Consider the following 22,733-nt stretch of genomic DNA (forward strand, 5'->3'; position numbering starts at 1 on the left):
TTTCATCCATGATTTGGGATTGCAAATGTACATGCTTTAGTTGTTTTTATCAGCTAATTACTTCCTCTGAATAAACCTCAAAAACCGTACTTCTGTAGGAGAGAAAGAGAAAACAGAGAGAGATACAACGCTGAAAGAAGCGAGAGAGAGAGAGCTTGACCCTGCCAACATCACCAGCTCTATTTTCAGAGGGGACCTGCTGTGCTATTCTGGGGCGAAGGGCCCACGAGTGAAAGGAGGGAGGCAGAGGAGGTGCAACAGGATGGAGAGAAGGGTAAGATGGGGGGCAGGAGCAGGGCAGGGTGTAGCCAGCAGATGGGGGACAAAGGCGCCCCTTGTCCAGGCACTCAGAGGTCTGGATGGTGGACGGGAAGGCTGGCAAGCCGGCTGGTGAATGTACAAATGAATACGGCTGTTCTCTCACATTCCTCACCAAACCATGTTTAGCCTCCTTTTCCCCCCTGGCTGAGTAGCCTTCCCTGTCACGGCTTCCTGCCAATAATAGACACAGAGCACTCTGAGAAGGGAGAACATGGGCGGAGGGCACTGGAGGTGCAAACAACATCTGGGGTGGGGTCGAGTACACTGAGAGCCCCGGTCAGATCCCAAAACAAGGCTTCCAGGAGTGAAATTCCTTCTGCATGACGAAACAGTGTAACATTTGAGGTCCCCTATAATCTTAATTTCTCCACACACTGTACTGATCATTAATAGCACAAATAAGAACCAAAATGTTTGATACAAGTAGAATGTAATTAGCGACATAAGCGGTGAGCATTGCCATCATTCTTTTACAGGAACTATACTCATGTCTCTAGTTTAAACTGGTCATTACTTATTAATGTGGAAACACTACATGACCTGTAAATGTTATCATTTATCAACTTTCCATGCATTTGTATCATGTTGATATGATCCTATAGTCGTCGTTTTACAAACATTATGTCATAAAAATGAATGAATCTGTCACATTGACAAAAGGGGTTTGGGAAGTTTTGGGTGAACACAAACCAAGGAAGCATAACAGAGAAACATACTTCATTGCATTGAATGTAATCATATTATATTTTATATCATTTTGTACATAGTTGCCATATTGGGATTAGCTGTGATTGCTGACGGTATCATATAGTTTGAAGTTAGTAACTATTTATTTTGGGGATTATAAACAGGTTTCAATGTTTGGCTTTCTTTTAACAAAATATGCCAAATTGCACAACGCATTAATGTTAAATAAAAACTTAAAATAAAGTCCAAAAATATGTTCCTTAAGGTAGACATCTGAGCAAAGAATAAGTCAACAGTGAAGGAGAATTTAGTACATTTTTCAATATTTGGTATATCAATATCAGAATAATACCATCCATAGTATTAAACTGATATCAATCAAACTGCCGGATCATACTGCATGTGACAGCTGTAAGTTTGCAGACGCGGGACACAGAAAAGACAACATCGATGTCCATATCATACTCTCAAACACTCCCATCTCACATGACTGGAGAGACTTAAAAAGTAAGAATCAAAACTAAGCGGGGCTACGTCCACTCGCCCTGTAAGGCGGCTCAGTTCACGACCGCTGCGTGGTTAATGACTGTGGCTTTACACACATGCAGCTGTGTCCTCTGTAGCCTTTGGCCTTGTGACGGCAGCCAGGAAAGTAACGCGACACCTCACTAGCTGAGGTTCAGGGGCAATGGATTGACACCCAACCCTCCAGGGCCATGTTCCCGGGTCAAAGGGCAAAAGGTCTGCATTTCTCTGGGAGACACCTGAGCTGGCTAACGCGGCCCACCCCCAACACTTTAACACGCACATGCACTCGGCGTATTACTGTAACACAAAGGGAGAATGCATGTAAATATGCGTGCATTGTGACAAACACACACATGCCCTCTGTGACCCTGCAGCCGTCCTCGGGCACCCGGCCACAGACACTTCGTAACAAAGCCCAGGAATTTATGACGAGGGCTTTTTTCACAATGCTGGCACCAGACAGGTGCAGGAGGAGGGTGTGTGTGTGTGTGTGTGTGTGTGTGCGAGGGACGACCTGATCATTATCAAATAGGGCTGGTATTTGTGTCATCCATCATGTCCCTCTAGCCAACGCCAAGATGTAAATAATAGTGAGAGATTGTGAAATGTCCTCCCGTGATACAATATTAGGCACCTTTCCTACAACAATGTGTGTCTGTTTTTGTCAGAGAGAGAGAGAGAGAGAGACACACACACACACACACAGAATACTCTGATAAGCCTTAGAAGGAGACAATAATCTGCTGTTCCTGATTACCCGTGGAAAACCACTTGTATTCACTTGAGTGTGTGTGTGTGTGTGTGTGTGTATGTGTGTCCGTACAACCTGCCAAATGTGTGTGTTAGATGTAAAAACAGAAAGGACCAGGGTGTGCTGACAAACAAGGGGAGTGTAAATAAACTGGTGAATGGCATACTTGTCCTGTAGTTTCTTGACTCAGTGACCGAGGGCCGGCTCTGTGCTGCTTCCTCTCCTTTTGCCTCTAAATCATTCAGTGCTCGGAAGGCCTTTCAGGGGCCGCAGGAGCCCCGGCCCTTTCATTACAATAGTTACAAAACCCCTGCTAATATATCCAAGCAGGCAGGCCTTCTCACTAGCACAACATGGCCCCCTGCCAAAGCGGCCCTCATGTCGCCCGGCTCGCCTACCACTGCAGGCATTCCTGCTCTCGGCCGACAGAGTGGCTGCTAATTCCAGACAACCTGCAGCCACAGCGGCCCGGACAACAAGCACTGACAGCTACGTGATGAGTGTGGACGAAGGACTTCTTTAATCCAAAAGCAAAGCAAACCATTTCCAGCACGGAGCAATTAATGGAGATACAATCTTAATTTACTGTTTTTACAATTGAGCTTCTTTATTGTAATAAATAAATAAATGCTGATTTCAACCCACAGAATAAGTGAGGATTTTATTGTTGATGGCACAAAGAGGCAGTGAGACAAAATAACAATTAAATCAAATAATTAAAAATAATTTGGCAAAGGCCAAACATTCTCGGTTTTCTGCAGTGTGCCCACCTGAATGAGCAGCACTTTTTTTATCAGCATAAACTGAATCTGCTTTAGTTTATGACTGTTGGGCCAAAAACAGGAAACAAAAAGATATCACCTTGGGCTCTAGGAAATTGTTTTCCCAGAATTCTTTTTAACCATTTTATTGAAGTAATATTCAACATATTAATCAATAGTGACGATGGTGAGTTGCAGCTATATTTAATAGCACTTGGGGAAACTGGAAAACCTCCCATCAGATACATAGTCAAGATCAGATTCTCTACCGGCTGAACTACACTATAGAGACTGTAGAGTGCTGACCACAATAGAAGGGGAAAACAACGGCCCTCCACTGACTCTGTGTTGTAGGAAGGTGCCTCCTTTTCAATTCCATCCTAACAACAGAAACGAGCTAAAAGCTGCTGTGTGGTGGAATGCAAGAGGCAACACAAAAGTGAGGCTGTGGAAAACTGCCCATTACTTCGAACATTACGTGGGCAGCAAGTATTTTGTCCAAATGTCAGTTTAAAGCAGATTATTTTTCTGAATATAAAATCAGTTTTTCATCACAACAGCAACCAGCTGATGAAATAAAGAGCAGACCAGAAAGAAAGAGCAAGAGAAAACTATGTGATCTGAACTTCACATCCAAAGGAATCGGTTTTGAAGCGCTGCCCTCACAACGGTGTGCCTCTGAGTTATTGACTTCCTCCAGTTCCGACCATGCAATCGTCTGCCGAGATTAGATTCCGGCTCTGAGCTCAGAGGCTTGCACTCTCATGTAACTTTAGCAGCCGGGGCAAACTCTCAAAAAACGCAGCAGCCAGCGCGACCAAAACAACCCCCAGAAATAGCTCTGATCCCATTCTGAGCGCCGGCCAAGTCAGATTCCCCAAACAGGCGCTAAAGAACAAGAGATTGGCAACACACCACGCTCGCCACCCCCTCCAAAGTCCATCAATCATTATTCTCCATACAAATAGAGCATTCAGATGGACAAAAAGTCAGTTAATAGGCAGCACACGAGGAGTCTGGAGTGCATCCGGTGAGGGAAAAAGAACCAGCCAGCCGGACAGAGGGAAGCTATAGTTACGGGGAGTCATCTACATCTGCACTGCTTCATTAATTCAGCAGGCGCTCTTATTCATGCTCAATCAAGGAAAGGGCCTGTCAAATCTGGAGCTGCACGGATAGTAAAGTGGAGTCTCTATGGGCTCATGTTTGTGAAGAAACGTTTGGGACCAATATAGTGAATTTCAACACTGTGGCTGCACTTGCACTTGAAGACCTTTGCCAGAGCTTACATCAAAGGCCATTATTACCCATGAAGCCTGGAGACATTTACAAAAAAACACATGCAGAAGATGTGGTGAAGATAACAGTTATGCTAATACCAACAGTTTGGTATGGAATATCCTATTCTGCTATTGTGGTACAAGAACTAAGAGACTGTTGTTGGGTTGTTATAAATGGGCCCTTTAAGTCATCGATGACAATGCAATGTGTATAAATCAATGTGATTTATACATCTTATCCCCCCCCCCCCCCCCCCCCCCCCCCCAAAAAAAAAAAATACCCTTACCTATAGCACTCTGATCGTAGCACTGTTGCTCTTAAAGTACTACTTTACTCAGATGAGGACCTAACACTTGTTCTATTTTTAGCTCTTACTTTATCGGCAATGATACGTCGTGGTTTCCTTGTTTCCTTCTTTTGAAAAATGTACTTATTGTAAGTCGCTTTGGACAAAAGCGTCTGCTAAATGACCTAAATCTAAACCTTATACTTTTTATATTGCTCTTCCAACATGTTTTTTTTTTTTTTTTTTTTTTTACATATTGTGTTCTTTATCTTTAGTTACTGTGTTGTCACTGTGTGTAATGCTGCTGCTACACTCTAATTTCCCAGCTTGGGATCAATAAAGTATATCTATCTATCTATCTATCTATCTATCTATCTATCTATCTATCTATCTATCTATCTATCTATCTATCTATCTATCTATCTATCTATCTATCTATCTATCTATCTATCTATATTTGTGATGGTAATTATGCACTTAATTTCTCTTTGAAAGGCATAAAGGAAATTGTCCTGCAGTTTTTGAGCAGAGAGCTCCTCAACTGAGCTGAAGTTACAGTTTATCTGACATATCAGTGGAAAGTATCCAAAAGCTTTCATAAAAATGTTGTTCTGATAATAATCCATGCCCCTAAACAGACCCAGTTGGACACTGAATGCAGGATGGCGTGAGCAGCCACAGCAGGCTGTTCACCATTGTTCACCATTGTTCACCATTCACCAACCCTCCCAACCAGTGTGTGTGGAGGAGGAGTGCAGTGTCATTCAGAAGTTAACAGCGACCACAAGACACACACACACACACACACACACACACACACACACACAAACAACCAGTAATGAGCGGTTCCCCGTTGATGACACGTAGCCGGGGCTTGTTGCTCTTTCTAGTTGCAGTGAAGTGTGGGATGGCGTCGCCAAATCCACAGGAATCAATTGCAAAGTCAACAGGCTGCAGATGAGGGAGGTAGTTCCGGAGCGGAGAAGAAAAAAAAAAAAAACATCACTTCTGTTCCCATTTCTCATTTTCACGGCGACCAGTCAGAGCACCAGTAAAACCACACTATCGTAGACCTGCTACTTTCATGAAATAGAAGCTTATTACAGGATGTAAATGAGGTTGTTTTGGGGGGTTTTTTTTAAAGGAAGCTCAGTGAACATTAAAACATTAAACCTTAAAAAGCCTTTCTGTTCACAGAAGCTCAGAACAAGTTTTCTTCTCTGTTAAAATTGCTGAGCAATCGACTAAAGCCTCCAGTTATGTCCACTCATCCGCTAACCCAACATGAAAGGCACTAATGATAGCAGAACATTTCATCTGGACTTCAAAATAGGCCTGAAACCAGTCAAAAGGTTGCAGGTAGAAATAGCCTAAATTTAATTAGCGGCTTTCATGTGCCGGCGCACTAACACTAATTTGGGACTGGTTTAATCCTAATCCTACAAGGAGAATTTCTCAGGATGGGTTTTACAGAGCCACATGTTATGTCAGAGGAGTTTCATGCCTGTCAATGAGGATCAAGGAGTTTATCAGCGCCAATCAAACCTGCGTCCGCATCACAGGGAGATTTGTATCGAAAGATAATGTAAAAACGTTCCACTCTACCAGGTAAACTGCAGCTTTATAGTTGCTATATGAGTATTGTTTTGAAAAAACTGGAGTCTAAATTAGATTCTTGAATTAACATTTTAACGATTCGCCGTTTCTACTTTTAAAACAGTTGTATTTCAGGGAACAACGGACTTCTGAGCTTATTTCCTGCCTCCTGCTGTAAAACTGTGGCTGTGAAGACGAAAGCTAAAGTTTTAAATATCGCTCAGCGTACTCAAAAAGCGTTCTGCCTGGCTTTGTGCTCCTACAACTAGAAATGGCTGTTGCGTGCCACACAAAAGTGTTGTCAAAAGTTGTAATTATAGGCTCAGCTCAAGATGTGCCAATTGGTTCAAACTACCATGTTGCCACATCAGAGAGAACAAAAAAAGTCGGAAGTGAGAAAAAAAAAACTTCTGAGCTTATTAAGAGACAGGGAGCCGTGTGCTGGCTGTCACCATTATGCCGCCGCTGTAGACCAGACTTGTCAACAATTTCCAAGCTCAAACACATAAATCAAAAAGCAGAGAAAGAGCCCTCCGAGGCAATTGTGCTAATTCTACTTAAACTCTGCAGGTCGTGAATCTGTTCTTTTGTGTCTGCATGAACGTTGAGAGCCGTTTTAATGAGCAAGCGTTGAAGGCAAGAGATCTAAAAAAGAAACTTGAAGAAACACCAATTTACAAAGTTCACAACACGCTGCGTGAGGTGCCGTCGCAAATAAATGGATATTATTTCCTCCCAAACAAGGAATGCCTGTTGAATTCCTTCTGGCCAATGTCTGTCTGAGTTTAACTAATGAGGAACACTGATATGGAGTATGATTATACGATTAGACAGCCAAAGCTCCGGTCTGCTATTATTAAACAAAGAAAAACAACAACAAAAAAACTTAGCTTGGATGCTACATTCATAAAACCTCTATTTGCTATACCATCTTAAAGTTGAAATTAAATACTTAAATACTTAACATATTTCTGAGTGGAGCTGTAGTAAGCCAGGAATATCTTCCAGCTAAATACATCTGTTGCTAGGAAACATTGTCAACAGCTAATTTGTGCTTAAGGTGTGCACAACCGCAAAAATCTGCTGAGAATTGCTGACTGAGAGGCAAAACGACTGACAATAAAAAAAGAAAGAAAGACAGAATGAAGAAGTCGACAAAAAGCAAGAAGGGACGGAAAGTGAGAATATGCGTAGGTGTGCATGTGTCTTTGTTTTTGCTCTACCTGTGGCTCTGCTGGTGGAAGGCCCTCCCTCCTCCTGAGGTTTGCACGCGAGCATCTGCCTGTGCAGATGTATTGCCTCTGTGGAATGTGCAGCATTCCCCTGACTCCCGTCTCCTGAACCGCCACCAGGGCTTTCCCCGACCGCCTCCGGGCCGACTGCGCTGCAGGCGCTCCCCGTGTTCCTGCCGCCTTGACCCGCGTCCCCTCCCCTGCTGGGCCTCCTCTGGGACTCCGATCGAGGGGGGACCAGCAGCCAGACGGCGGGTCGGCGAGAAGCCTCCAGCTCTTCATCCTCAGGGATCGGGTTGTACCAGATCTCCCCTTCGTCGTCCGCATCGTTCTCCTCGGCCGGGTCTACGCTCCGAGGTTGAGGCGACACTTTGGTCTGACCCACGTTAATCTAAATCAAGACAGAAGATTTCCATGAGCTTTTTTTTCTCCTTGTACATTTTCAAACATAAATGTCACTTTGAGAAAAAGACAGTGGGCGGGTCGTCCTCGGCGATTCGAGGACTTTATGCTGGTTAGTTGAGCATAAAGACTGGAAACAGAGGAAAACCGCAAGCCTGGCTCCACCCAAAGGTAACAAAATCCACCTTTGAGGCACCTGTGAAGTTCACCGATTAACGCCGGATCTAACCTGAGGCAGGTGGAGGCGGGCCGGGCGAGATGAAGTCCCCACTGAGGGTCTCAGGTGGTCCGGAGAGGGACTGGAATGAGGTGGCGGCTGATGGCAGCCCTCCTCCTCAGCTCCCAGCATTCCCTGAAGCTCGTCCTTTGTGCACTGACCCTTCCCGAGGGAGCTCTGCTGCAGCCAGTTGCGCTTCTTGGAGACAGTGATGGTGGTGAGCGGCGGTCGCCATGACGAGGACTCACTGGCCTTTCCCACCTCCCGGCCATTAGCACAGGGGGTTTGGACATTCTCAATGAAAGCTAGAGGGTGTGACGGAAACAGAAAGTGTGAGAGCTACAACTTCTAATCATCATTGTGACCATTATTAAAGTAATTATTAACTGAAGTATACTAATATACTTTAAATCAATACCATTCGTGTCCGGTGAAGTTGAAGAAAAACATCTGTGCCAAGAAACCACATGTGTGGAAACGCTGAACGCCACGAGGATTTATAGAGTTCCCTGATCGTCTCTCCTTCTAGTCATTTCCGTTTAAAGAGCCACATCTTTGCTTTGCCTCAATGGATTGTGAATGTTGTATAACCTTTGGATGGACTATTGTGATTTTGTTTTCACGACCAAAGTCAACCTTTCAATCAAACCACCACAGTTAGTTTTTAGTTCAGGAGCGTCAGCATCAGGAAGATGTCGGCTTTGTATTCAAAAGAGATCACAGGGAGATGGAGGCACATATCTTCCACAGCAACTTGGAGGAAAAAAAGAGCGAGAAACCGCCAGCATTACAGCTGTGAAAATAGAGCACAGGGGGAGGGTGTGTGTGTGTGTGTGTATAAGTAATAAGTACAGCCGGTGGCGATATGTGCAGTGAAAAAGGACAAATAATAGAGATAGTAACGTGGTAAAGAGTGTGTCGATGCATTTTTTGATGATTTTTCCAATCAGATAGTAAGAATTTGTTTTGCCCCCGAATTTAAAAAACACCTTTACCTTTTTTTTTTTTTTTTTTACACAAGGTGTGTGTGTGTGTGACGGGCAGAGCGAGGTGCTGAGGGCAGGGTCTTGCTCTAACATGTACAGCCGGCTGTTTTGATCCTCGGCGGCTCCCAGACGAGCCCCTCCACATGCTATAATGACAACTTCTCCTTTCCTCGAGGAATTGCATTTTCATGCACGCCAGGCTACATCCACCAAAATTACACACTTGGAGTGGAATATTTTCACTTTACGTATCAGTGGGCATCCAGTATGTGCATGTGTGACTGTGATATTAAAACAAGTGTGTGAATGAGTCAGAATAATCCACAATGCTTTGTGTCATAATCCAGAGCAGTCCAAGAAAAGAAAGCTCGAGTACAATAAAAAAAAAAATCACATGGTTTCAAATTGCATAACTTCTACTCAGTCAATTGAGACTAAGGTTTTTTTTTTGCTTGGTTGCTTTTATTGACAAAGCCCTGAAAGTGGCAGGGAGAGAGCAGAGGGCTCCACTGGGATTTACTTTTCCCTGGAAGTCAACCAGCCTCTCTGAACCCGACTTCCCTGTGATCTACAAGGTGATTTTTTTTTTTTAAGCAACTTGCAATAATCACTGCCATCCCAAGTGCCTCAAAATCCCATAATCCCCAACGATGGAGTTCCTCTCACAACACAAAAACCCAGTCTTGAACTTTACTTGCTGCTCAACTTTGTTCCAGACATGAAGAGGTACGATAAAAGGGGATGAAATTGTTTCTGTAAGCCATTCCTCCGCGTTCCAGCTGATTATATAAGACACTGCTGAGTATAAAAAACAGATTTCAGTGGCAAGAACAGAGGCCACTTTTAAAGCATTCCTAATCTCCACAGTGGAAAAGAGAAAGGAAAAAAAAAGCCAGCACAGCTCTCCTCTCTCATCCGTTTCATATAAATTCAAACAGACCTCCACGCTGCCTGGATATGAAGCACATCTTTAAGTGCTTCTTCCTTTCTGCTCGGTTTAATTCGAGCAAGGTTTCCAGCCAGAAACGTGAGCCAGCAGTGTGTTTGCATTAGCCTAGATTATGTTGTGTTTGAGGGCCTGCAGCTCAGTAGCTTTTTACATGCGCCGCCCGCTGAGTGAAGGGGAAACACGCAGTTTGTTTCTGCTGCTGTACTGAATCCAATGAGTTCATGTGTAGGCTCAAGCTGGCAGGCAGTAATGGTCTGCGTTGGCGGTTTGTTTTCAGCTGTTCTGGCCTGGAGATCCTTGTTTAAACACTGTGTACAGGCAGACTTACATTTGAATCTACACAAGGGGAAGCCTATAGAAGACGTAGCCTATATTACAATGGTTAGATATTTTTGTGCACTAGCCTTAAAGTTTATGATATTAAAGGGCTTTTAAGAGCAAGACAGATCCAAAACTACCAGCTCTTTAGTTTCTAATCAAGAGTTTCTTCATCAAATGAAGGTTAACTGGAATAAAAAAAGACATTGCATTTCACTATAAAGCAAAGAAACAAAAAAAAAGCTCAAGATGAAAATAAGAGAGGCAGAAACTACGTTGGTTTTACGTCCTGATAAAAAATGAACTATCGCACACTTGTGTATGGGGATGAAGTAAATAAGGTATCGGAAAAAGGTAGAGATTCAAATTTTATGGGAGAGGGGGGAAAGATTTTTAAGACCGTGAAGGATCTGTGAAAAATGCAGACTCCGCCGCCAACGCAAGACTAAAGAGAGGTGAGATGGTTGTGCATGGAGTTGTTGTCAGCATGCCATCTCCTTTCAGGGGTCTTTCATAACTGGAAGAGGAAGCGTGTTCTGACATGAGCAGCATTCCAGGCCACGGCTCCAGATTTACAGCCTCCCCGCCGTCTCCTTCCACTGTCGCACTCCTTCGCGGGGAGGAACGCCTTCCCCGGAGCAACGGCAGGACACCGGTTCCACTTAATAAGAGACATATCAATCATTTTCTCTGGTGTCAAATATGAAACCATCACAACACTATCCAGTTTCTCTTTCTGGACTTGAATGTATCCGACGAAACAGAATCTGTGTCTGCTTTCCTTCAAAAGGAAAGGTATTAACTGAAATACTCAATTAAAAAGACATTTCCTTGGACACTTGGAGGCTAAGACGCTAAGAATATAAAACATTGAAGCAGAATAGGAACATTTAAGAGATATAAATGACAATGTGTTTTGCTGACGTACAAAACATATCAGTTAGCACTTTTGTAGAGCTACAACAATAAGTTGATTAATCTTATTCAAGAATCAATTAATAGTTACGTTTTCAGGCAAAAAGTGTTTCCTCAGTGTTGCGGTTGTTTATACATTTGCTGCTTTTCATTGTCTGGTGTAATAGTTTTTTTTCCCATTTTTTCCCAATATTCAGAATTCTTAAGATCAAACAACGAATTCATTAATCGAGAAAGTAACCTGCAGATTAGATGATAATTAAAAAATTGCTAGCGAAAACCAGGGAAGAATATTTCAGGACTTCTTCAAAGCTGACTCACAATGCGGCGGTACCCGATGTATAGAAAAAGACAAATATCCGGTACGGGGCAAACACAGCCATGGCTCCCTGCTTAGGGATGGCATGACGATGATGCGTTCAGGGCCCTCACACCCCTGACCTGAAGGTAACAGATGGCCAGAGCACATAATACAAGGGTGCACGTCTGTGTGGGAACATAAAGAGCAAAAAGACAGGGAGAGGTGGACGGGGAGGAGCGATATGCGTTTGTCTGAGGTGCTGAAAGGAATGCAAACACATAAAGAAAAAGCTCATTTCCTGGTTGCGCTGGTATGAACCCGTGCCATATGAGCCCGACAATAAGCCCAATTATATTCATGTCTTAATCTTCTGAGTGCCTGAATCGTTCTCCCCTCTAAGACAAAACACTTGATCCACTTTCCCATAGGCTTTTCTTTTATTTCCTGAATTCCTTTTGCTTCATGGAGCCTCCTCTTTTGATAAGTGCAAAACACACACCAGCTAGTTTGCTCCTCTATACAGACAACACTCTGTTGTGTATACAGATTTTCAGCCCCCCCCCCTTCAGAGGGAATCTTTTTTGCAGTGTGCCATACATTCCTGTTGACATTCACACACATATGCAAATGAGGATTCTCCGTGTAGATTTTTCTTTTTTACACCGACGCAGGGGCCAAGATCGTCCAAGGTTGCATAACATGTCAACGCTTGTATCCCGTTGAGGCGTCCTGGCAGCGCAGCCTGCTAATGCTAATGTCACTTCCTCCTCAATATGTTGGCTTGAACCCCAAATTCTTTTCAATACTGGCACTCCTTTTGTAAGTCCTCTGTCTTGTCTCATTGTTTCTGTTTTTAAAAAAAAATGCTTAAGGGGGGTATTATACAGAGAACAGTGTGACCCAATTAAACCCAAAACACTGGTAAAATTAAGACATGGCACTGAAAGACAAAGCTTTCGTGCTATAGCTACAGATTTTGCTGCTAGCTCATTGAGTACAATCCAGATAATGAATCATTTAAATTGCTAGGTTGCACCAGGCTCTTTGCATACGTCATTGTGCAACTCCTTCATCTGATAAACCATCCCGGTATGACCCCTGATTCCCGAATTTTCCTCTCAATCATCCGATACGTCTTTAGAGCTATCATCCTCCATAAATCTGTCCAAGTACAGACGCGCCACACAAGACAAATTTATGTTAAACAAAAAAAAACAACAACTCCGGGGCTCCGTAACAAAGACACAGGAAACCAAACGCCACATAATTCTGACATGACTTGACAGCAGTCGAGGAGGATTGTGTTCCCTTATTATTCTCATTCTGTACGTTTGAATCTACTGAGCAAGCAAGAATTGATGAGATCAAACTGTTGAGCAATGGCGCCCTGTGTGCCAAATCTGTGCTGCTTATCTGATGTGATTAAGATGGGAAGATCAAGACCTTTCTTGCCTCTGCATTTCCTATGAAGCGACAACCAGCGATACATTAGCTAAGGTTTGGCACAAAGACTGAAAACATGGGGATACATGGGTTCATCCAATGGGAACAAAATCAGCGTTCTGGCGCCACTAAAGCTCGCCAATTAACACATCACATCTCAAAAACAACGTACGTATAAACGTTGTGGAGCAGAGACTCTGGGAAGTTGCTACTCCATCGCCTAGAAATGGTCTGGCAAATAACAGCTTGTAAAACCACAACTTGTCAATTTCAAATATCAACATGTTCATAAACAGGCTCAAACTAAATATTTTTGGACAAAGCCAATCTAGCTTTGTATTTATGGCTAGAAACCAGTAAAACCAGCTGTTGGCAATAGCTTCATATTTGACAGACAGATGTGAGAGTGGTATTGATCTTCTCATTTGTCATTTTGGAAAATTAAGCTTTTCTTTCTGGTAAACTATTCTTCTAAAAGCTGTTTTGTGGGGAGATACAATAAAAAGATAATTCCCTTTTTATTTACCCAATGCTTTTCCATGGCGGTCAGTAATTCTCGACATGCACAGGGTATGATTAGTGTTTAAAAGAGAGGAAATAAAAGACAAGAATATCTGCCTCCCAGGAGTGGATCTGGTACTCTCCTTTCTGTGCCCATGTCTCATCTCAACCCTCAGCTTTGACTGACACACCACTCCTGAGTTCAGGTCCAGCCAGAACATGAAGCCTGGATTCTGCCTGCCGGCAAAGCCAAACCTCTGCACAACACAACACAACTCAACACAACACAACAAACCTATACATCCTCCAACTGCAACAACAAACATGCGCGCCCACACCGGAGATGTGTACATGCATGCTCGTGTGCAAAATGTACCTCAACCCCACATATACATGTAAAGCGACCCACTCAGCTGTGGGTGATAATTAAGATAATCAAGTCTTTTTACACGGTAATTACAGGACAAGTCGGAACAGAAATAAATTAGCTGCAGTCTGATTAAGCCAAACATTTTCTCGTATGACTTGATGATGATGACGATTTCCAAGTAGCACCCGGGGGGAGAAACAGGACTATTTTAAGAAAGAATTATATAAATATTTGCATATATTTAGAATGAAGCCATAAACTCAATGAAGAGTTTCAAGCCAAGACAAGCAATTCACTGGAGCTTTTGAGAGCTTTGGCATTTCTTCTTCGTCTTCTGCTTTTAAATGGGTCTTTGTGAGGCGCTGAGAGGCCCACAGGGGCAAGATAAGCCCAGAGCTGACCTTAATAAATACTTAATCGCCCTTCATTTTGTTCATTCATGGCGAGGAATTAAGTGACACAACGCAAACAAGTTAAACAACGGGAATGGCATCCTAAATATTCAATCCAGAGTTGCTTTAAAATGCAAGTTACCGGGGAGCTGTCTAAAGCAAACGACTGGGGAGGAAGGCAACATGACAGCCCAACCCCCCTACACACACACACACACACACACACAAACACACACACACACACACACACTGCCACCACAGAGTAGCAGCAGCTTCTCTACTGCTTTGGATTCCTCTGGCCACAGCTGTGGAAAAGTTCAGTCGGGACCAAAAAGGGAAAGCTGAGCAAAATGTAAAAATGTAGAAAAAAAAATGAGAATGAATGGGGGGGATCTGAGTCTTTATGTGAACTAAAAACACAGCAGAGGAGTTTGAGTTGTTTAAGATGGAGCTACGTTGAGCCAACAGAGGTTGGAAGTCAAACAGAGGCCTTCCGCTCGGCAGCCTCGGAGATCACACTCTATTTCTAGCAGCGCAACACACTGACGGTCAGCAGCAGCCCGCGCACATGGCAGCTCCTCTGTTTACACTGGAAAACACTGTCACGGCAACACACACAAGCACGCTGGCACTGTTACAAGCATACACACATACAATCGGCACATAGGACCGGGGCTGGTTGACATATAAAAGACAGCGATGTGTTTCTGATCCATACAAAGTGAGGCTGTTTCTATGTGCAACAAATGTCAATAGAAAGTTTTCCACACAGGCAGTTTCCGAATCCCGTGATCAAACTGGCAAAGTGCCTTGTTTGCAGTCAGTTCAGATCAGCGTGGATGAGAGATGCGACTCATGTATAGTGCAACCATAGTGTAAAGCATCAGTTCGTGTCAATACAATTAAAATGTGTATAATAATTACGTAGTCAAAATTGAACTTTCACTCTCTTTTAAGTAAAAATGAATGAGGAAAACCGGGTGACATGATTGAAAGCTCCAGAACGGCTACTAAATTGACCTTGTGGCAAAGACTGGGGATGTTAAAAACAATGTACATCCCACCTGATCCCTGTCTATCTCACATTTAAGTAGCTTTTAGAGAACCTGGACAAACTCAGATGGTATAACATGACGCCATCTGTTACTGTGGATGGTTTCAGGGACACAGATGTTTTCCTTGTTTTTGCACCACATCACAAACACAACATCAAAGCGCCATCAGAAAATAATGACATAATCAAAAGTCATTCACACACACATGAAGAAACCCACCACCAACACCATGAGAAACACCACTGCAGCTAGCGGAGGAGAGAGAGAGTTAGTTGTTACTGAACTACACCGTGAGTGATCCTGATGTGCGATTAAGTTTAGTGTTAAAATGCACCTAAATTAGTGTGAAGGACAGAACCCGCCACCGGTTAGAGAATCTTAAAAAAAAGGAAAAGCAAAGAGGTCTGAGGTATCTCGTCCCTTTGCTTTGCATCCAGAAGAGGAGGAGGTGGAGGAGGTGGTGCAGGGTGAAACCGCCACCAGACGGAGTTTACAATGAGTGGAGGAGGATGACAATAATCAGGAAGGAGGGTGAGAGGTCTCTGATTTAGAGGATCCACGGGGGGGGTTGAGGCCACTCCGTGTCGCCTCCCTACCTGGGTGCTGCTGCCGTGGTGACTTGGCCTTGACGGATTGAACCCCTCGGCTGGATGTGTGGACCCCCGGTTTGCACACGCAGAGGCTGCCCTGAGGGTCCTGGCTCTGGCCTCCGCCGCGGGGCGAAGACGAGCCCTCGATACGCTGCTTCATCTCGGAGGACAGCAGACGGCCCTTGTGCATCCACTCCTGCATCTTGTTGACGGTGACGCCATGCCCCTTGTTGACGGAGTTGACCCCCTGTGCTCGGGCGCCAGTCGGCTCCCGCTTGCCGCCGTGGCCCTGGTTTGTCGATGCGTCAGCGTTGCTGTCTGAGGAACCTGTGAGACTGTTGACCGAGCCGCTGCTCTCATTTAGCTGCCCGCTGTGGTCTTCATTGCCACCAGCGTCGTGCAGCAGCTCATCACTGCTATTGGTGTTGTCAAGCACCTGAGGTTCTGATGGATCACCCGGCGCCGTCGCTTCAACCCCTTCTTTAGCGCCGCTGACTGGACCTCCAGGGGCCTGAATACTAAGCGAGGGTCCATCTGCGTACTTGATCGCTCCGTCACTGGCGGAGCGCCCTAACGTGGGTCTTACCTCGGCCAAGGACAGGTTCACCAAACTCTTACTATTCGGCCTGCCTTTGAGGCCTGACTCGAGGTTCCCACTGAGGCACAGCAGGAGTGAGTCGGTGTCAGACACCTGCTGGGGGCTGTGGTCGCCTCCGGAGGACCAGGAGTCGCTGTCCATGTTTTTGGCAGACAACCTGGAGCACAGGCTGTCCCTGGAGTGGCTGCTGCAGGAGGAGGTGGCCTGCTGCTCGGTTAAACCACCGCTAATCTGCTGGACATCCAGGTTGATATCATTCATAGCGTTAATGAGAAGGTAATAAGCTTCCTTCAGCTGGTTCCTAAGCCTGTCTGTTTCCTGAGCACTGTTGCTACCATCCAGCTGGGCTCTACCTCGACCCGGCTGCGGCAGCTCCACAACCTCTCTGTCACCATCGCTTTTTGACCTGATGGCTTCATAAAAAGGCAGGATTTCATTGTCATAATAATCCTCGTCCTCGCTATCCAAAGTGTACCTGAGTGACCCCTCGGTGGTGCAGAGGGATGCCATGTTGATGTCGCAGACTTCTAACTCTGTGGGGAAGAAGGTCGGACTCTGCAGACCGGTTCCTCTAGTGTCCCCTGAGTACTCGGGCCCATAACTCTCTATGTTTCTGATTACAATGTTTTCCTCCGTGTGTCCTGGCTCGCAGTCCAGATACCCAGGTGCATCGCAGCCTGGCGGGTTAGTCTCCAGAGGCTGGTCGGTGTCAGAGCTCCAGTTGGCGTTGTGTTCGCCTACTACGGTCCTCGCCATGTGCCGGCGCGGTTCTCCGTCTCTCGGCTCCGTGCCGTCGCATACAGCAGCGTTAACCCGGCCCTCCGGTGGTTTACCGACACCGGTTCGCGGCTCTGCCCCCGCTAGGTACGCGACGTGGTTGGAGTTGTCCCCGAACCCGATTGAATCCCCGACGCTGCGCTGCCGCGGCACCGCGACGAAGCGTTTTCTCTGGACATGCGGTCCCCCGAGCGGGACCCCCGTGAGTAAAGTGGTTTCGCCAGCGGACCTGGGCCCCCGGCTGCCGCCGCCGCCGCCGCCGTCCGCCTCCCCGGACTCCTCGCGCCCCCCAGCCCGCGCGTCCCTTTGAAGTGAGACCCCCGGGAGGTCCTCATTAACCCGAACCCTGCCCCCGCCGCCCCGCTCCTGGGGACGTGCGCCGGTCGTCCGTGCTGCGGGACTCTGCCGGACTATTACAACACCCCCAGTCTGCACCGTCGCCCCGTCAACACAATTCTCGTACGTACTCATTCTCCCCGCCGTGCAATCCAGCGCTCCGAGCGAGACTACCGGGCGAGCCTCGTCGGAGTCTCGCTGCGTTTGCAAAACTTTTTCTTTACCTTCTCGGCCCCCATCCGCCGCAGCAGCAGCAGCAGCAGCAGCAGCAGAGTCGTATCCACCGCCGACCGTCGCTCCTTTCTTGGATTTCTTCCCCCGGAGTTTCGCTAGTAAAGTCCTCCGCAGAGGATCAGCCATTCCTTTCCTTTGCCCCCCAGTTAATTCCCCCCGGTTTCTTTCAGCACGTTGGCTCCAGAAGGAAAGGGCCGAGTGGGTTCTCCTCGCTCGCCGCGGTCAAAGCTCGCCGGGCGGACGGGCTCCTCTCCATTCTCCGCTGTCACCTCTGCTCTATCGCCTCACTCACTCCTGGCTCACTCTGCTTAACTGCACCATCTCTCTCTCCCTCCCTCTCTGCTACACACACACACACGCATACACACACACTTTGCACTCCTCCCTCCCTCCCTTTTCTCTCTCTTCCTTTCTCTCTAGCGCCTCACCTCTCCTTCTGCTCATGTTTGCAGCTCAGCCTGTCATATCACTGGCTCAGGGATCTTCCACACAAATTATTCGTAAAACATAGAATTAATGCGTGAACTAAATGAATTAGTAATTATTGAATTAATCATAGCCTACTTAAAAAGCTGGGGCTAGATCATGTTGACATATTTTAATGAACATGAAAAATAGTTTAACATCACACATTAATAGAATTTTTTGCGATGGACTGATGGACCTGAGTTTCATTGAGACCTGAGCTTATAAACCATGGGTTGCCAGGTTGTGGGAAACCCTGTTTGCTGTATTTCGTCTCATGACCAATAAAGGTTCATGAATGTAACATTTTAATCAAAAGTCTCTTACTATCTTACAAGCCAATATGTCTGCAGTTACATCAATTTAACTCATCAATAGAATGTAATGGCTTTAACAATTTAATTAACATTAATTACACATTAATAATGCAATGAGATGGTGTTTAAAACATTCTTTTAGCTCTGCAGTTGTAAAAGTTATTGGCTAATTAATTTTGGTCCATATGCTTTGCAGCTCTTCTCCGGAAGGTCAGAGGTCAAACGATCTGGAAAAACAACCTTTTGGATAACTTTTTTACAGCAGTGTTTATTAATGTGCACTGTCACAAAATATGGCACAGGTCTACTTCCTGATTAATTTAAATACTAAAAAGATGCTGCAAGTGTCCTGCTGGAGAAGGATGAGCACCAGCACAACCTGGCAACCGAACAATATATAAAAATGTAATGTAAAAATACATTTCCCTCTGAAATGTAAGCACTGATTTCATTCAACATTTGCAAATGTTATAAAGGATATGATCTTTTCCTATTTAGCAAGACGGCTGTATAAATGTAATCTCATACCGCAGGAGGAGACACTAACTTCAGGTCTGGGTGGTGGGAAGAGAAATTCAGCTCCAGCCTTTCGATTGAAATTCAACACATATTTGTCCCCGAAATGTGAAATAAATTCAGCTGGAGGCAGTGAGCCGGGACTTCAAATTACCACCTTCACTGGTAGCTGTGAAGGCATTCCAGCAAACAGCAGGGAAAACAACTCTCGTCAAGGGGGGGGCAATGTGCTGGACCCAGAAAGACAGAGTGGATGGCGATAACCTCGCAGCACTGAATCATTCCTTAGCCTCTACAAATGGGCGAGATTGTGTATGTCATGGCGGGGATTTGTCTTTTTCATAGTTTCATCTTCATTATTACACACCCACAAGGTTGTTTTTCATCCCAATGGCAACGCCGACCTAAAACGTACGGCCTGCCACATGATGGATCGCTGCTGATTATCGGAGTGACACTTTTATCTGAAGTGTATCTTGAGTAATCCTCTCCTCTTTGACCTTGCGTCTAACCCCCCCGTCCCCGCTCGCAGCCCAACCCCGAGACTTTAAGAGCGTCCGAGACAGCGGAGAAAGGAATGAAACATACTTCACTTGAACCTTAAGCCATTTGTTTGCTGTTGCCTCCACTTGGAATGTGCGAGAGGATGAGCTGCTGAAAAGCTGCAGTGGGTGTGAGAGTGCACGTGCACCCTCTCTTTAAGGCACATATATTTAGACTCATTATAACCCTCCTGGAATAACTGCACCTCTCTTTTCTAAGGTACAATATCTACCCCTGATTGAGGGCATTTATTGTCAGAGCCATTCATTGACAGGGCCCCACATTCACCCTTCTTTTCCCCCACCGCCACCCTCAGTAAAACATGATAAGCATCTGTTATTGCTCTGCAGGAGCCGTGTAGGCCCCGACGCCTCGACCTGCCTCCCCATCTGACTGACTAGACCCTGTCTGGGCATTTATTTACAGGTCAAAACCTGCAGGCTGCATAGTGTGTGTTTGTGCGTGAAAGAGAGAATAAGGGCGAGGGTGTTAGGTGGGAGAAGAAAAAAAAAGAGGCCTGTGCATCAGGAAGGACACAAACTGAAGTGTTGCAAGTAGTCGATGCATTCACTGCAGGGCATGAGCACAGTATCTTTTTGACAAATAACGTCTATTAGTGCAATTTTCATGCTGGAAATATCTTGAATTCCTGAAAATGTGATTTTGTCTCGCCTTAGTACTTCAGGTTATAGAGCAAGCAGTAATGGTTGAATGAGGTTGTGGTATACATCTAAGCATATTTATCCAAGTTCTGCAGTGTTGACTGTGCTTTATTTAAGTATGCTATCAATACATTTTGTCAGAAAGTAGAAAATCACAATTTCCCCAAAAAACAAATTGCTACATCAATAGCAAGTAATCACATTTGAGAAGCCATAACAGTGTATTTTCTTCGTTGTTGCAACTTCAACATGAGATGCTGATTATTTGACTCTCATGATTTAGATAGTTATAAACGCACCAATGAGTCATGAAGATTATTTATTATTTAAGGTTTTTTTTTGTTTATTTAAAGGGCAATGCCACATACACAATCCTGTACTCTAAATATGCGCCAAACACTCAGAAAGCTGAAAATAGTCCACAACTTATACACTTTTTCCTCATGTTTGAGGCACATTGGCGAAAAGCTATGGTGCCCAGCTATTTCAGGAAGAGATTTCACCTTCTTAGATTATTATTATTACTATACAGATATAAATACTTGTTAATCACTGATTACTGTCATAAGGACGTGCTTTATCTTACTGTGATAAGGGAAGACTTCTTGGAAACTCTTTATTGTATATTGAAAACTAAACTGATTTATTAAAAAAAAGAAAAGGAGACTTCTTTAATGCAAATCTTGCATCAAATACACGCAAAATAAGCACTTGTCAAGAGACTCTGAGGATGAAAAGTGTGTGTGTGTTTGTGTGTGTATGTGTGTGTGTTCGGATGCAGGGCTTTGCAGCTGTTGGGGCTCTCCTCCTGATGGCTGCCCATTGTTCCCTCTCCCCATGTCTCTGTCTCCCTCTCTGTCTCCCTCTGTCCCGGCCCGTTTATGGGCTTTTCCATTTTCTCAATGCACACTGCAACTAAATTTATGTCCTTGGACACAAGCCTTTCTCAGGGTATAAATCAGGCTGGATTGTCCCTGCAGCGTTGCCAAAGAGCCTGCAGCTTTACGTTCCATTATTGTCACCGCTATTCACTCATATTTGACTATTGAAGAAGAACATCTAAAAAGAGCTATTGTGCCCTCACTGCATTTATATCTACACCAGTGACTTGTTAAAGTTGGGGATTTGTAAATCAGGCTTTGGACAATTTATCTTGATAGCCTTGGAGTAAAAGTTGTGTAGAATAATAATCTTCAAATTTGACTCCATAAAGGATGAATTTCCTCCCAAGGTTTATCATTTTTGGGATAGAAATTAATTTATAACAGTCCATGTTCAATCAATCCTGTAATTAAAATGAAAACAAACTAAATGTAATGCAGTGTTTTGTAACATCTGCGTGATCAGATTATAACCCATACAACAATAACCCAAACTATAATAAAAAGGCCAATATCTGTGAGTGAAAACATGAGCATTCAGTGTTTGAGTTGGTACAAGCAAACATAATACCGTCTTCTCCAGAACCCAGATAAGCTCTTATCTTGTTAGATATAAACCCGGCTGAGATAGCTGTAATATCAGCCTACATAATCATTCTGTTTACCCGTGTTGGCTGGAACATCCGTGTGTGTCGTAATAAGACACACAGCAAAAAAAAGAAATACCAAATAAAGCCTTCTTAGCTGTTAAGTGTTCCTCTGAATCAGGCGCTGTGACTCACCGGGGCTAAGTCGAGCAGTGTAAAACTCCATTCTGCAGTCACTCTAACACTTTAATACTTTAGTGCCAGTAAGACTCGACAAGTCAAACTGCTCTTAAGAGAAGCTGCAAATAGAGACAATAAAAGCAAAACACTCCCTAATCAAACATTTTAGGATCAAGGATGCCAGGAAGGTCAGAGATCCCACTAACCTCAGTCATCAGGACAAGATAAATATAATGGAATCGGGCTGCCATTAACCTCTCTTTAACCTTACTTCCTTTGCTTTTAGTAGAACATGATAAATATTTCCATTTGTTATTATTCGGGTGTCATTATATATTCATTTTCATGATTATTAAATTACATTTTTAAACCATTAATGATGTGGTGATAACAAACGTCCCATTGCAATTTCTGGGAGCCCAAGGTGAACCAAGCAGAGGTTAAATTGCAGGGTTTTTTTTGTCCAAAGTACAAAGAAATTCATATTTCTGTGAAATAAAACATAGAGAAGCAGTTAGTTGCCATATCGGAGAAGCTGTAACCTGAATTTGCCCTTGAAAAATAACTGAAAAGGATGGAATAAATGTACAACTAGGCTGCCGCCACAAGACATGGGTGGGGATCACAGAATTCACACAGATAGTATCTAGTCCATTACTGAGCAGCAGCCAGGTTAGCTGACCGCCTGTTCCGTCTGTTCTATATCCTTATCAACAGACAACCTCTGACATGTTTATCATGAGGGGTCAGACTGC

The 22,733-nt window shown here is 44.5% G+C and overlaps 1 protein-coding gene across 1 annotated transcript in view; it reads right to left on the minus strand.

The window, feature by feature from the left end:
• Window positions 1-17,953, minus strand: part of syde2 (synapse defective 1, Rho GTPase, homolog 2 (C. elegans)) — a gene marked incomplete at its 5' end in the record, with an annotated part of 40,076 nt that extends 22,123 nt beyond the window's left edge. Inside the window, 3 exons of the mRNA XM_084010916.1 lie at window positions 7,435-7,834; window positions 8,075-8,367; window positions 15,889-17,953. Coding sequence (XP_083867042.1) covers window positions 7,435-7,834; window positions 8,075-8,367; window positions 15,889-17,953 — 2,758 coding nt within the window. The remainder of the gene's footprint in view (window positions 1-7,434; window positions 7,835-8,074; window positions 8,368-15,888) is intronic.
• Window positions 17,954-22,733: the final 4,780 nt, after the last annotated feature.

The sequence above is a fragment of the Eutrigla gurnardus genome (assembly GCF_963514095.1).
Source record: "Eutrigla gurnardus genome assembly, chromosome: 6".
In the NCBI taxonomy this organism is placed as follows: Eukaryota; Metazoa; Chordata; class Actinopteri; order Perciformes; family Triglidae; genus Eutrigla; species Eutrigla gurnardus.